The following is a 14,130-nucleotide window of genomic DNA, read 5'->3' as shown; positions in this document are numbered from 1 at the left end:
ATCTGTTATGCACTCAAGAGTTCATATCCTGTCCTGAATATGGATTGTTTTGTCATTATCTTTAGGTGTGAGATGAATTTTATCCCCCCATTGAGAGATCACTGTCCCACTTATTGTGAAGGTCTGAAGTGACTTGACTTAAAGTTTCTTGTTTTTGGTTTCTACAGCAGGATTTTCAATTTATGTAAAAAAATAAATAAATAAATAAATAAATGCAAAAAATATTACTGACATACTATAAACATTTCCAACCTTTCCTAGGTGGGAGATAAATAAAACAATACTTGCTTATTTAGATTTAAGATAATATTATTTACACATTTATAATGTATTCTGTAGCTGAGTGAAGTTTGTGTAAGTTATGCAGGGTTTTTTTTTAACAATTTTTGAATACTTTTTTCATTCTCTCACAAAACACATTTCTTTATGACTTTTTCCAAACACTTCAATGTTTGTTTAACATATTTTCAATTGGAATTGAGATTTGAAATTTGATATTCACTCATAGGTGAGTAAAGTAGCACTTGGGAAAATACTTAATACTTTGGTCTATATAATGGGAAAAAAAACAGTCATTAACTTTTATGAGGTAGTTACAGCAAAAAAAAAAGTTTTTATATTAAACATTTTGCTTAATGCAGTATATTTTTGTATTCAACAGGCAACTTCCCATGTTAGCAGCCCTTCTTCGGGGTCGAGTACATCTTGAATTCCCAGTATTTAAAGGAAGGAACCATATGACTTTATTTGTTCGTGTGTTAGGAATTTTGGAACTTTTACCACCTTACCTCTTCAAAAGTGAATATAGGAGTGCTGTTGAAGACACATTTGCCTCTTATGTTGAACTATTTCAAGTTAGTTTTATGTTTCATCAAAGTCCTTTTAAGAATTACGTAAAATTATATAAATCAAAATTTAAGAAATATGTACAAATTTTCCTTATGTGTTATCTTAAATAAATCTGCCACAAGTATTTAATTAAAATAATTGCTATGACAAAGTGGTTATAACATTTGACACTAAAAAAGACTAAAATTGTGAAAATAAGCAGGGAAATAGAAAACATCAATAGATTCTTATTAATGAACCTATAGAACAGATAACAGTATTTAGGTTTTAGACAGTTTTTAATCAAGATGAAAAATTAAATATTAAAAAAAAATAATGGATACTGAACGAACGAGGATGGGCTGGCAATTTGGGATTTAGCTGACCAAATTGTATTCTTATTGGTTAAACCAAAATAAAAAATGATGGTACAACATGACAAAATTTCATTCTGGCTAGGGTGTTGCCCTGGTTAAACAAGGCCCCCGTTGTTTTCGATAGGGAACCAGGGCGAACAGCGAAAAGTCAGCTACTGGAACAAATCTGAAAACAAACCCCAACTCAACATCACCAGAGTTAAAGATCAGTACTATCAATGTAAGAAGCCTGAATGGCAAAGAAATGGAGCTAGCTGAGGAATTAGATAAATACCAGATCGACATAATAGGGGTGACTGAAACAAAAAAGACCAAAACTGGTGAGATCTTTCTGAGCAATAAATACAAAATGTTATATTCAGGCAATGACAATCAAGGAAAAGAAGAAGTAGCCATAGTATTCAACACAAAATACGAGGCTAATCTTCTTGAATGGCAGTCAGTATCAAGTAGAGTAATGTGCGCAAATATGAGAATGGGGAACTGGACAATGAGACTTATTTGTGCCTATGGTCCCACAGAAGGTTCTACTAAGGTAGAAGTGGAGAAATTTTTTGAGGCTTTAGAAAAAGCAACTGACACAATGAAAAAGGAAACGTTGCTTCTTGTTGGGGATCTAAATAGCAGAGTAGGAAATGATTGTGAGACATACAAAAATATTTTGGAAAAATTTGGAGAAAAGAGCAAAGCTAATAATAATGGCAAATATCTGTTGGATTTCTGCTCAGGACATGGACTGGTTATTACTAACACCATGTTCCAACATAAAAATGTACACAAATTCACATGGAGAGAAGAGGCTAGGAATAAGAAAAGTCTCATTGACTATGTTATTGTTGATAGTAGTGATGTTTTCTCCCTGGTGCAGGACACCAGAGTGTACAGAGGATTTGAAATTGGAAGTGATACACTATTTAGTCTTGAGCAAGATAAAATTGAATTTCATATTGAAAAGAATAACATGTAAGAAAGTTTTAAAGTGAATAAAAGTTGAGCAGCTCTCAGATGTGAACTGTAGACTAAAATACACAAAGATTATTGAAGAAAAAATGAGTTTGAGAACAGGAATCAAGCCTTGGAGATTCAGTGGCAAACTCTGAAGAAAACATTAATATAATTGAAACATTGATGTCTGTAAGGATAAAAAAATCAGAACTCCCTGGTGGACACAGGATGTTAAAGAGGCAGTGAAGGAAAAGAAGAAAGCATATCAAAAGTTCCTGTCAAATAAGTCAGCTTGTGCTCTTAGAGAATATAGAGACAAATGCAAGAATGCTAAACACTGTGTAAAACTAGCTAAACAAAAGTCATGGGAGGACTTTGGCAAGAATATAGAAAATAAATATCAAAAAGGTGGCAAAATATTCTGGAGGTTGTTGAAGAAGCTTAGGAATGGAGGAAAGAATGCTGTAAAAGGAGTTAGAGATGATGAAGGTGACATGAAAACGGGACAAAAAGATATCCTTGAAGTATGGAGTACTTCAAGGATATCTTGAAGTACTTTTTTTTATTTAATTTTTAATTTTAGCAGTTTTTCAAATTACTTTGAAAAACTGCTAAATGAAACAAGCAGTGATGACAGCACAGTGGTAGAAAACACTGACCAGGCATGCAGTCAGGAATACATATCCATACTTGAAGCAGAAAAAGCCATCAAAGGCTTGAAATGTGGAAAGGCTGCAGGAGTAGATGATATTCGACCAGAAATGCTGAAGTATGGTGGTATAAGAGTCTTACAGTGGCTGTACTGCATAGTTCAGAAAGCCTGGACAGAGGGACGAATTCCCGATGATTGGAGTAGAGCTCTCATAGTACCCATATATAAAAAGAGAAATAAAACTGAATGTGAGAATTACAGAGGTATTTCCCTACTGAGTGTTCCTGGCAAGATCTATGCAAGTATACTTGAGAAACGGTTGAGAAGAATTGTGGAAGAAAAGCTTGGTGAAGAACAAGCTGGATTCAGGCCAAATAGAGGGTGTCAGAATCAGATCTTCACTTTACGACAAATAGTCGAGAAAGCATGGGAATATAACAAAGATCTGTATTTAAGTTTTGTCAATTTGGAAAAGGCATATGACAATTTGCCAGGAGAGAAGCTATTCAATACACTGCAGTTATATGGTGTCAATGGGGCATTATATCATGCAATACTTAGTCTTTATTTAAGTTGTAAGTGAGCAGTTCGAATTGAAGGAAGTACAGGAAGATGGTTAATGTTAAATTTGGTGTGAGACAAGGATGTACATTATCCCCTCTGTTATTCATTATCTATATGGATCGCATTATGGAGGAAAGTGGTATTAAACATGATATCAAAATTGGAGATGTTAATGTCAGCTCTTTGCTTTATGTGGATGATGTTATACTTCTAAATAAATCCGCTACAAGTCTGCAAGATTCTCTGACTAAATTGAATAGCTGTTGTAATAGATATGGTATGAAGGTCAGCAATAAAAAGACAATGAAAATAGGCAGAATCATTGAAAATGTCAACTGTGTTGTGAATGGAGAACCTGTGGAACAAGTAAAACATTTCAGCTACTTAGGCACGATTTTTACTGAAGATGGTAAATTAAATATAGAAATAGACAACAGAATCAGCAAACCTGGTGTGGTGGGAAGCCAATTGAATAAATTCATATGGAATAAGAGAGAAATTAGTCGGAACACTAAATGAGCTGTATACAAGACAGTGTTCAAACCAGTTTTAACTTAAGGATCTGAGAGCTGGGTCAGAAGTAAATCACTTGACCAAAGACTAGAGACCACAGATATGAGAGTCCTGAGAAAGATTATAGGCGTGAACAGATGGCATCAATGGCAATATCATATTAAAAACGAGGATATTAGGAAAGAACTTGACATTATCAGCATCCAGGAATGCGTTAGCAGAGCTAATCTCAGGTGGTATGGTCACTTAAACAGAATGGGTGAGGAAAGATTAGCAAAACAAGTGTTCTCTGCCAGGTTGGCAGCAAAATGACCCAGAGTAAGACCAAGATATAGATGGATTGATACGGTACAAAGTGCCTTAGGTGATAGAAATATAAGATCTCATAATGTTGGAGTCTTGATAACTAACAGACTGATTTGGAGGAAAATTGTAGATAGGAAATTAATAATGTAATTTTTTTCATGTAATACTATCATATCCTGTACACCCCTTGAGGGTACATGGCAGGAATTTGATGATGATGATGAATGATGGATTAAGTAAGGCTGGTAGGAAGCTAGTTGAATAAATGATAATGGAATAAGAATCAGCGAAAAGATCAAGCTAGCAGTATACAAGACAATTCAAATCTCTTTTAACATATGAATGTGAGAATTAAGTTAAATATAAATAAATTCCCTGAACTCCTTATCATTCCTCAAATGACAACTCTTTTATCCCTGACTTTTGGAAATTGATTGGCAGCTACTCTCCACCCTTCATCGGTGGTTGACTTCACAACAATTTGCAGACTTACAGGAACTTAGAATATGGCAAGTGCCTACTTCCATCTCATGTTCCTAATGCTTATGTAGCATTGTTGTATGAAATACTATAAGTTCTATGGTTGCTTCTTCCAAGTTCCTGCTGTGTATGTGGGGGAGGGGACTTCCTTGCCTCTGCCAAAGTTTTTCTGGCCAGTAGGTAGAATCAAATTTACAAGATTCTTTCGTTCTTCTAACATCATGGAATTTACTATAAGTCCAGATCGGCAGAGGAAAGATCATTCCAAGACCACAGATTTGAGAATTCTGAGGAGAATTAGAAGAGTGAATAGATGGTATTATTATCAGACAAGTTGGAATTTAAAATTGAAGATATTGGAAAAGATTTTGGCATTGTTAATATTCAAAAAGGTATAAAGCAGGGCTAATCTAAGTTTGTAATAAAATCAGTTTGTAAATAAGCATTCAGTTGTGCATTTTACTGGAATATTGAAAGAAAGTAAGTGGAAAGAATTACAAGAATACAGTATCAGTCACAAAGAATGATGGATACTCATCTTATAGTTATGTGACTAAAAATAAGATCATCATTATGTCCAGTGTGTGTTTTGTCATTACAATGAAAAACAACCATTTATCAAAAAACAAAATATAGAAAGACTTGGCTGAACATGTTACATTTTACACCTGCTGTGAAGTTCACTGATTTTACTTGGTATGTTTTAATGGCAGTTCCACATGAAAGGTTGGTGACCTATATAGTGCATATTAGCACCAACTGATATACTAAGTGTTAAATAATCCAGAAATTTCCACTCTAGAGACCAGATGCATTTCTTTTTAGTGGAATCTTACACTGGATATTGAAAATCATCTGATCATATGCTGTGTGTCCAAAAGTGTCTGGACACCCTCATAGCTCTTGCCTATATGACACAGATATACATCTGCAATGCTATATAAGTATAGACATGTGTGCATAGCAGTTTAGACATTCTTTATCATCAGGATGAGTAGACAAAAAGAGTTGAGCCCATTTGAATGTGATGTAATATGATAGTCAAAGTCCACAAGTTCAGCCATTTGAATCAAGAGATTTCTGCCACATTATACATGACCTAGTCTACTGTCAGCAAGGTTTTTGTGAAGTAGAAACGTGATGGAACCACCAAACTGGTAGGCCCAGGAAACCGACAAATTGGGACTGGTGAACTATCAAGTGTGTTGTTACAGTAAATTGTCAGTTAGCCTTAGCAATCATCGTAAATGACTTCCACATAAGCTCTGGAACAGATGACAGTGACAGGAACTATGCACTGAAAAGTGTTTGCCCTTGGGTTTCATGGTCATGCTACAGCTCACAAGCCCTTGATTACACCTGCCAATGCCTGGCACCATCTGGAATGTTGTAAACAACACCGTCATTGGACTGTTGATCAATGGAAGAGAGTCCTGTGGAGTGATGAATCATGGTATATGATCTGGCAATCCAAAGGATGTGTCTGGATCTGGCAGATGCTGGATGAATGATACAGGACATTCTTGTATCGACTGTGAAATTTGGATATGGTAGCATAATGGTCTAGGCCAGTGATGGCGAACTTATGACATGTGTGTCAGCACTGACACACTTGAGGGTTTCAGGTGACACACCTTGGATGTTGAAAGATATTGGTATTCTGATGAAGAAACTGCGATAAATCTTGTAAGATCGCTCTCAGTTAAGGTGAAGGTAGGTTTTGGTTCATTGAAAGAATTATATTTTATAGTTAGCCTATTTCTATTTTATTTTGTAGTTAGCCTATTTCTATTTTATTTTGTAACTAGCCTATAAACAACGAGTGTTTTAAATTTATGTTTTCTTTCTTAATGATTATAATTTATTCATAGTCATATGATATTATAAAAACTTATAAAAATTATTATCAATATTATATGATACAAACTTATAAATACGTGCTTTATATATTATAAACTTAAAATTTTCATTTGACTTCTGTGTGAAATTCATCATCATCATCAAATTCCTGCCATGTACCCTCAAAGGGTGTACAGGATATGATAGTACTACATGAAAAATTTACATCATTACTACCTTCCTATCTACAATTTTCCTCCAAATCAGTCTGTTACTTGTCAAGACTCCAACATCACCAGATCTTATATTTCTGTCGTCTAAAGCACTTTGTACAATTCACCTATATCTTGGTCTTCCTCTGGGTTGTTTTCCTGCCAACTTGGCAGAGAACACTTGTTTTGCTAATCTTTCCTCGCCCATTCTGTTTAAGTGACCATACCACCTGAGATTAGCTCTGCTAACGCATTCCTGGATGCTGACAATGTCACGTTCTTTCCTAATATTCTCGTTTTTAATATGATATTGCCATTGATGCCATCTGTTCACGCCTCTAATCTTTCTCAGGACTCTCATATCTGCGGTCTCTAGTCTTTGGTCAACTGTTTTACTACTGACCCAGCTCTCAGATCCATAAGTTAAAACTGGTTTGAACACTGTCTTGTATACAGCTAATTTAGTGTTCCGACTAATTTCTCTCTTATTCCATATGAATTTATTCAGTTGACTTCCTACCATACCAGCTTTGTTGATTCTGTTGTCTATTTCCATATTTAATTTACAGTGACATTCATTCATGCATGCATTCCAAGTCTCGACTGAGTAATACAAGTTCTAAACATATTTAAAACCACTTTAACAGAAAATATAATTCACAGCATTAAATATCGATTTTATCTGAGTAAATAATGAAAACATTTTTATAGTTGCAATAAATTCAGTAAATTTTGTTAAATAATGCAAATAGTAACAACTTACGATGATGGCGTAACAAAACCTACTAAATAGCTGCTATTTAGTAGTGTGATAGAGAGTAAAATGTAACAAGGTTGCTATGAACGTACCAGTAATAAATCTGGCAATCCTGCTGAAAGAAGTAGTGGTAGTCTTGCATAGTCATAGTCTGCCACTTAAGTAATTTGAGTTGCTGATGTATAATTCATTTACAGTAATTGTTTGTTCTTATTAATTATTACTGCTTAATTACCGTTGTATATAATTGTGCTCTTTTTTAATTTGTGAACCCTTTTACAATGGCAGCTAGCACTAATAAAAACTAAAATTATCACAGAAAGGAAGTGGAAGAAATTTTCAAGATGCCTGGACTGAACAATATGGTGTTATTGATAGAGATATTGATAGAAACAATATGGTGTTATTGATAAGCGTGTGGAATAGCCTTCCCGAAAATTTTCATGCTCTTAAAATCTTTGCTAAAGCTCTTCTAACAATTTTTACTTCTACGTACTCTTGTGAAACTCTATTTTCTTCCTTAAATAATATCAAATTGAAAGGGAGAAATAGATTGAGCAATGATTTGAGCGCTGCCTGTGTATCATTAAAATGTACACACTATAGCCGTTCTATAAAGCAACTTTCTACCAGCACTCAGCAACAGAAAAGTCATTAAATGTAATGTAAGTTTGTAATTTCACTTTATTAAATTAATTGTATAATATGAATTCATAGATTTTATATCAATGTCCTTTTAAATAAATAGCCTAATATAATATGTAAGTCACCATCAATGATTATGAAGTTAAATTTATAGTGCATGTATGCAAATGGCACATCAACAATGTCAATATTTAAAAAAAAAAAAAAAGATGTTTGACACACTTGGGTAAAAAAAAAAGGTTTGCCATCACTGGTCTAGGCTGTCTTTTGTGGTTTGGACTGTGTCCAGATCTTTAAATACTGATGCCTACCATGATATTCTGGACAATTTCATTCTTCCCACACTGTGGAATAGGTCGTTTCCTGTATCCCCACGATAATGCACTTTCTTGGCAAGCAAGGGTCCTAGCTCCATAGTTTGAAGACATGGAGGTGGAAGAACTAAATTAACCAGCCTCAACCCTACTGAACATCTTTGGGATGAGCTGGAGCAAAGTTTGCCTGCCAGATCTACTCATCCCACTAACATTTGTCAGTTGTGTTCACCATACTACAGGAGGAATTGAAATAAATTCCAGCAACAGTTTACCTGAACTTAGTGGAGAGCCTACCTCAAAGAGTAATGGCTGTAATAGCAGCAAAAGAAGGAGCGACCTCGTATTGACAGGAAATACAAAGTATTACTGTCCGGACACTTTTGGCAACATAGTGTAAATATTCAAATTCACTTAAATGATGACAAGATTACATCTGTGCATGTTAAACAATATCATTCAGCTCCTTCCTTCCGAAGGTTTACTATGGCATTGCAGCTTTCTTTTTAAGTCTTTTGGACATTCTCATACTTGGTTATAGTAGAATTATCAGATCAGCTGCATGAAATATGATTTAAATTAAAATAATGTCCATGTTATACTATTTCAGATAAAAAAATTGTCAGTTTCACTGTTTCTATAGCTTAATCAGGATCTTCATCTAATGTCTTGAATGTGCTGCTCATGTATTGCATAGCCAACTCAGCAAAGATTTTTAATGGAAGTTTTTTTGTTTTTTTTTTGTCTTCTGACTCATCGTGGAGACCTAAACTATCAAAACAACAGCTATCATACCTCTTCTTGAACTCATTTACAGATGAAGCACTCACAACTGAGTCAGGCAATGCATTCTATTCATTCACCACTCTCCAAGCAAAAAATCTAGTTGTCACACCCTTGTTAACCACACTTTTCCTTAATTTCCAGGGATGACTTCTTGTTCTTCCAACACTGTCACATAGCTGAAATATTTCCCTTGCATCAATCTTATAAAAGCCTATAAGTAATTTAAATGTTTCTCTCATATCTCCTCTTCTCCACCTATCAACCAACCTCTGTAATCCACAAGCTCTCAATCTATCAATGTAGGGAGCATTTTATACACCACTCACCAACTTAGTCACTTTCCTCTGAGCCCACTCCACCAATTTCTCATCTCCAAGGAATCCAGGCGACCAGATTTGAGCACAATAATCGAAATGTGGAAGTATCAATGCCTTATAAAGTGGAATAATAACCTCTTTATCTTTTGATGTTAATGAGTTCTTCAATAACCAAGTAATCCTATGTTCTATCTTGGACACCTTAGCAGTGTGTCCTCTGAACTTCAACTCCCTATCCACTAATACCCCCAAGTCCCTAACCTCATCAATCAATTATCATCCCTTTGTTCTTATTCCATTGAGTCAGAATACATACATTTGTCCTGTATCATTTCGACACGAGCTGCATAACCTATTGCATCTTAGTACAAGCAAAACTTAGGAGGGATGGAACTTAGTGATATTTTTTTTTTTTTTTGAAAAGTTGGATGTTTTTGGCAAACACTTCATGAAAAAAGGCTATTTGACAGATAATAGAAGTAGATGAAATGAAAGAAGGGAAAGGAAATGAGATTTATTGGGTTTGCATTTGTCTGTAAAAATATATTGCTCATCTTTTAACAAGCTTAGTGGAAGAAAGAGTTGAAATACAGCTGTTGTATGCATGTATGCAGCATATGTCATGTTTATTCTTCCCATACAACATTTTTTTTTTTTTTTTTTTTTTTGTATGGAAAGTTACTCCTTACTTTTGGATCTCTTTTTTTTTTTTTTTTTTCCCCATCTTTGATGTATTCACCCAGGTTTTCACCTTCTGTTCTATGTTGCAATTGGCAAGAGCATATGGTATCCATAAATTTCATATATCCTTTTTTCATTGATATGTCTTATGGTGGTTTAGTGATCTAAGAATAGAAGAAATTTTTGTTAAAGACATGAAGACCACTTTAATTCCATGATATTTTAAAATACACTTATAGACTATACCATTCTTGAAAATTCCACACTATATTCACTTTCTTTCTCACCAATCCATGCAATGTTTGCCATTTTGTCTCAGAACACTGAACAAGAAACAGAATTTGAAATAATGCACTTTGTTTAAATTTTTTAGCCTTTCAAAGATTGTTTGTTTAAAAACTTTAAACAAACAATCTCAGCAACACTCAATCTAAAATTGCACAAAAAGCTGTATAACTGAGAGGAGACCTTCACATAGCCTTTAAAGGAATGTGGAGAACCGGCCAGGGCTTCTGACCTAATGTCCAATCCTCACCACCTCGTGGTGCACCCTGTTGGGTATCTACTGGGATACTGAATGAACAAGGATGGGCTGGCAATTTGGGATTTAGCCGACCAAATTGTTTTTCTTATTGGTTAAACCAAAATAAAAAATGATGGTACGACATGACAAAATTTCATGCCGGCTGGGGCATCGCCCGGTACAAGGGCCCCCGTTGTTTTCACCTGGGCGAACAGCGAAAAGTCAGCTACCAGAACAAATCTGAAAACAAACCCCAACTCAACATCACCAGAGTAAAAGATCAGTACTATCAATATAAGAAGCCTGAATGGCAAAGAAATGGAGCTAGCTGAGGAATTAGATAGGTACAAGATCGACATAATAGGTGACTGAAACAAAAAAGACAAAAACTGGTGAGATCTTTATCAGCAATAAATACAAAATGTTATATTCAGGCAATGACAATCAAAGAAAAGAAGGAGTAGCCATAATATTCAACACAAAATACGAGGCTAATCTTCTTGAATGGCAGTCAGTCTCAAGTAGAGTAATGTGGATAAATATGAGAATGGGGAACTGAACAATGAGACTTATTTGTACCTATGGTCCCACAGAAGGTTCTAGTAGAAGTGGAGGAATTTTTTGAGGCTTTAGAAAAAGCAACTGACACAATGAAAAAGGAAACGTTGCTTCTTCTTGGGGATCTAAATAGCAGAGTAGGAAATGATTGTGAGACATACAAAAATATTTTGGGAAAATTTGGAGAAAAGAACAAAGCTAATAATAATGGCAAATATCTGTTGGATTTCTGCTCAGGACATGGACTGGTTATTACTAACACCATGTTCCAACATAAAAATGTGCACAAATTCATATGGAGAGAAGAGGCAAGGAATAAGAAAAGTCTCATTGACTATGTTATTGTTGATAGTGATGTTTTCTCCCCGGTGCATTTGGAATAAGAGAGAAATTAGTCGGAACACTAAATTAGCTGTATACAAGACAGTGTTCAAACCAGTTTTAGCTTATGGATCTGAGAGCTGGGTCAGAAGTAAAACACTTGACCAAAGACTAGAGACTGCAGATATGAGAGTCCTGAGAAAGGTTATACGTGTGAACAGAGTGTACAGAGGATTTGAAATTGGAAGTGATCACTATTTAGTCTTGAACAGGATAAAATTGAATTTCATATTGAAAAGAATAACATTTAAGAAAGTTTTAAAGCGGATAAAAGTTGAGCAGCTCTCAGATGTGAACTGTAGACTAAAATACACAAAGATTACTGAAGAAAAAATGAAAGAGTTTGAGAACAGGAATAAAACCTTGGAGATTCAGTGGCAAACTCTGAAGAAAACATTGATTGATACTGCCAGAGAGGCATGTGGTGAGGTTGTCTGCAAGGATAAAAAAATCAGAACTCCCTGGTGGATATAGGAAGTTAAAGAGGCAGTGAAGGAAAAGAAGAAAGCATATCAAATGTTCCTGTCAAATAAGTCAGCTTTTGCTCTTAGAGAATACAGAGACAAATGTAAGAAAGCTAAACAGCATGTAAAACTAGCTAAACAAAAGTCATGGGAGGACTTTGGCAAGAACATAGAAAATAAATATCAAGAAGGTGGCAAAATATTCTGGAGGTTGTTGAAGAAGCTTAGAAATGGAGGAAAGAGTGCTGTAAAAGGAGTTAGAGATGATAAAGGTGACATGAAAACAGGAGAAAAAGATATCCTTAAAGTATGGAGTAATTACTTTGAAAAACTGCTAAATGAAACAAGCAGTGATGACAGCACAGTGGTAAAAAAACACTGACCAAGCAAGCAGTCAGGAATACATATCCATACTTGAAGTAGAAAAAGCCATCAAAGGCTTGAAATGTGGAAAGGCTACAGGAGTAGATGATATTCGACCAGAAATGCTAAAGTATGGTGGTATAAGAGTCTTACAGTGACAGCACTGCATAGTTCAGAAAGCCTGGACAGAGGGACAAATTCCCGATGATTGGAGTAGAGCTCTCATAGTACCCATATATAAAAAGAGAAATAAAACTGAATGTGAGAATTACAGAGGTATTTCCCTACTGAGTGTTCCTGGTAAGATCTATGCAAGTATACTTGAGAAACTGTTGAGAATAATTGTGGAAGAAAAGCTTGGTGAAGAACAAGCTGGATTCAGGCCAAATAGAGGGTGTCAGAATCAGATCTTCACTTTACGACAAATAGTCGAGAAAGCATGGGAATATAACAAAGATCTGTATTTAAGTTTTGTCAATTTGAAAAAGGCATATGACAAGGTGCCAGGAGAGAAGCTATTCAATACGCTGCAGTTATATGGTGTCAATGGGGCATTATATCAAGCAATACTTAGTCTTTATTTAAGTTGTAAGTCAGCAGTTCGAATTGAAGGAAATACAGTAAGATGGTTTAATGTTAAATCTGATGTGAAACAAGGATGTACTTCTCGTAGACAGGCTTATTCGTTGGTTATGCATTATTAAAACACTTAAGGAATAGAACAACGTAGTTAGGAATATAAATTAAATTAAACTTTAATAAATATTTTCTGATATTTCGGCAATGTCACATTGCCATTTTCTAAAGGAACTTACAAAAAAGTTACGTGCAACGTAGGCACTACAACACAGAAACTGGGGATGAAACGATGGAGCTATTGTTCTCCTAACAGTCCTGATGGTGCCCTCTAGCGGGCTAAGTAGGTGTTCTTGGCCGTTGGGCTGAAGGTCTGCAGATGTAGGTCTCCCAAATTTGGGACAGTCACATACACCCAAATTTGTTGAGGTTTGGAGAATTTCTCAGGGCTGAGGCTGATTCCATAAAAAGTCTTTCAAATTTGTATTTGCTACTGTGTATCACTGTAGCTTTCTTCCACCGTATTCTGTGGCGTGTATCGAGAGCATGGTCCGCAAGCCCAGAATGACTGTATTTGTGAAGACGGATGTAGACCTTGAGTTCCGAAATTCTGATATTCGCTGTCCTGCCTGTTTGGCCAAAGTAAGACAGTTTACAACTGCAATGGACCTGGTAAACTCCAGGTAGGTCTAGGGGAAGTGGTTAGTCTTTAGTGGAGCGGATAAGGGATGGCAATTTTCTGTAAGGTTTGTAACAGGAGGTCAGGTCGTGTTTTTTTAAGATTTTGGTAATCTTTTCCGAGGTTCCTCGAATGTAGGGAATGGTGATGGATTTAGAGTAATCCTTGTTGTGCGGGGGGGGGTCTGTGGTTTGTAGGTTCTAATATTTTTTGGATTTTTTGGGGGGGGTAGCCATTGGCTGAGAAAGTGTTGAGGATGTGATTTAGTTCAGTGTTTAGGGCCAAGTCGTTTGAACAGATTAGTTTAGCCCTGTTGTATAGTGTTTTCACTACTCCATATTGTTGTGAGGGGGGTGGGATTGTTGGTGAA

General features: G+C 35.5%; 1 protein-coding gene across 4 annotated transcripts in view; it reads left to right on the top strand.

The window, feature by feature from the left end:
- Nucleotides 1-14,130, top strand: part of IntS1 (integrator complex subunit 1) — a 664,867-nt gene that overhangs the window by 564,660 nt on the left and 86,077 nt on the right. For all 4 annotated transcript variants that reach the window (XM_090410538.1, XM_090410537.1, XM_090410536.1 and 1 more), the window contains exon 42: nucleotides 662-854. In XM_090410538.1, the coding sequence (XP_090266664.1) occupies nucleotides 662-854 (193 nt within the window). The remainder of the gene's footprint in view (nucleotides 1-661; nucleotides 855-14,130) is intronic.

Source organism: Typopeltis vanoorti, chromosome 20 (genome assembly GCF_054136105.1).
Source record: "Typopeltis vanoorti isolate ZY-2024b chromosome 20, IOZ_Tvanoo_1.0, whole genome shotgun sequence".
In the NCBI taxonomy this organism is placed as follows: domain Eukaryota; kingdom Metazoa; phylum Arthropoda; class Arachnida; order Uropygi; family Thelyphonidae; genus Typopeltis; species Typopeltis vanoorti.
This window is presented reverse-complemented; position numbering and strand designations above follow the sequence as displayed.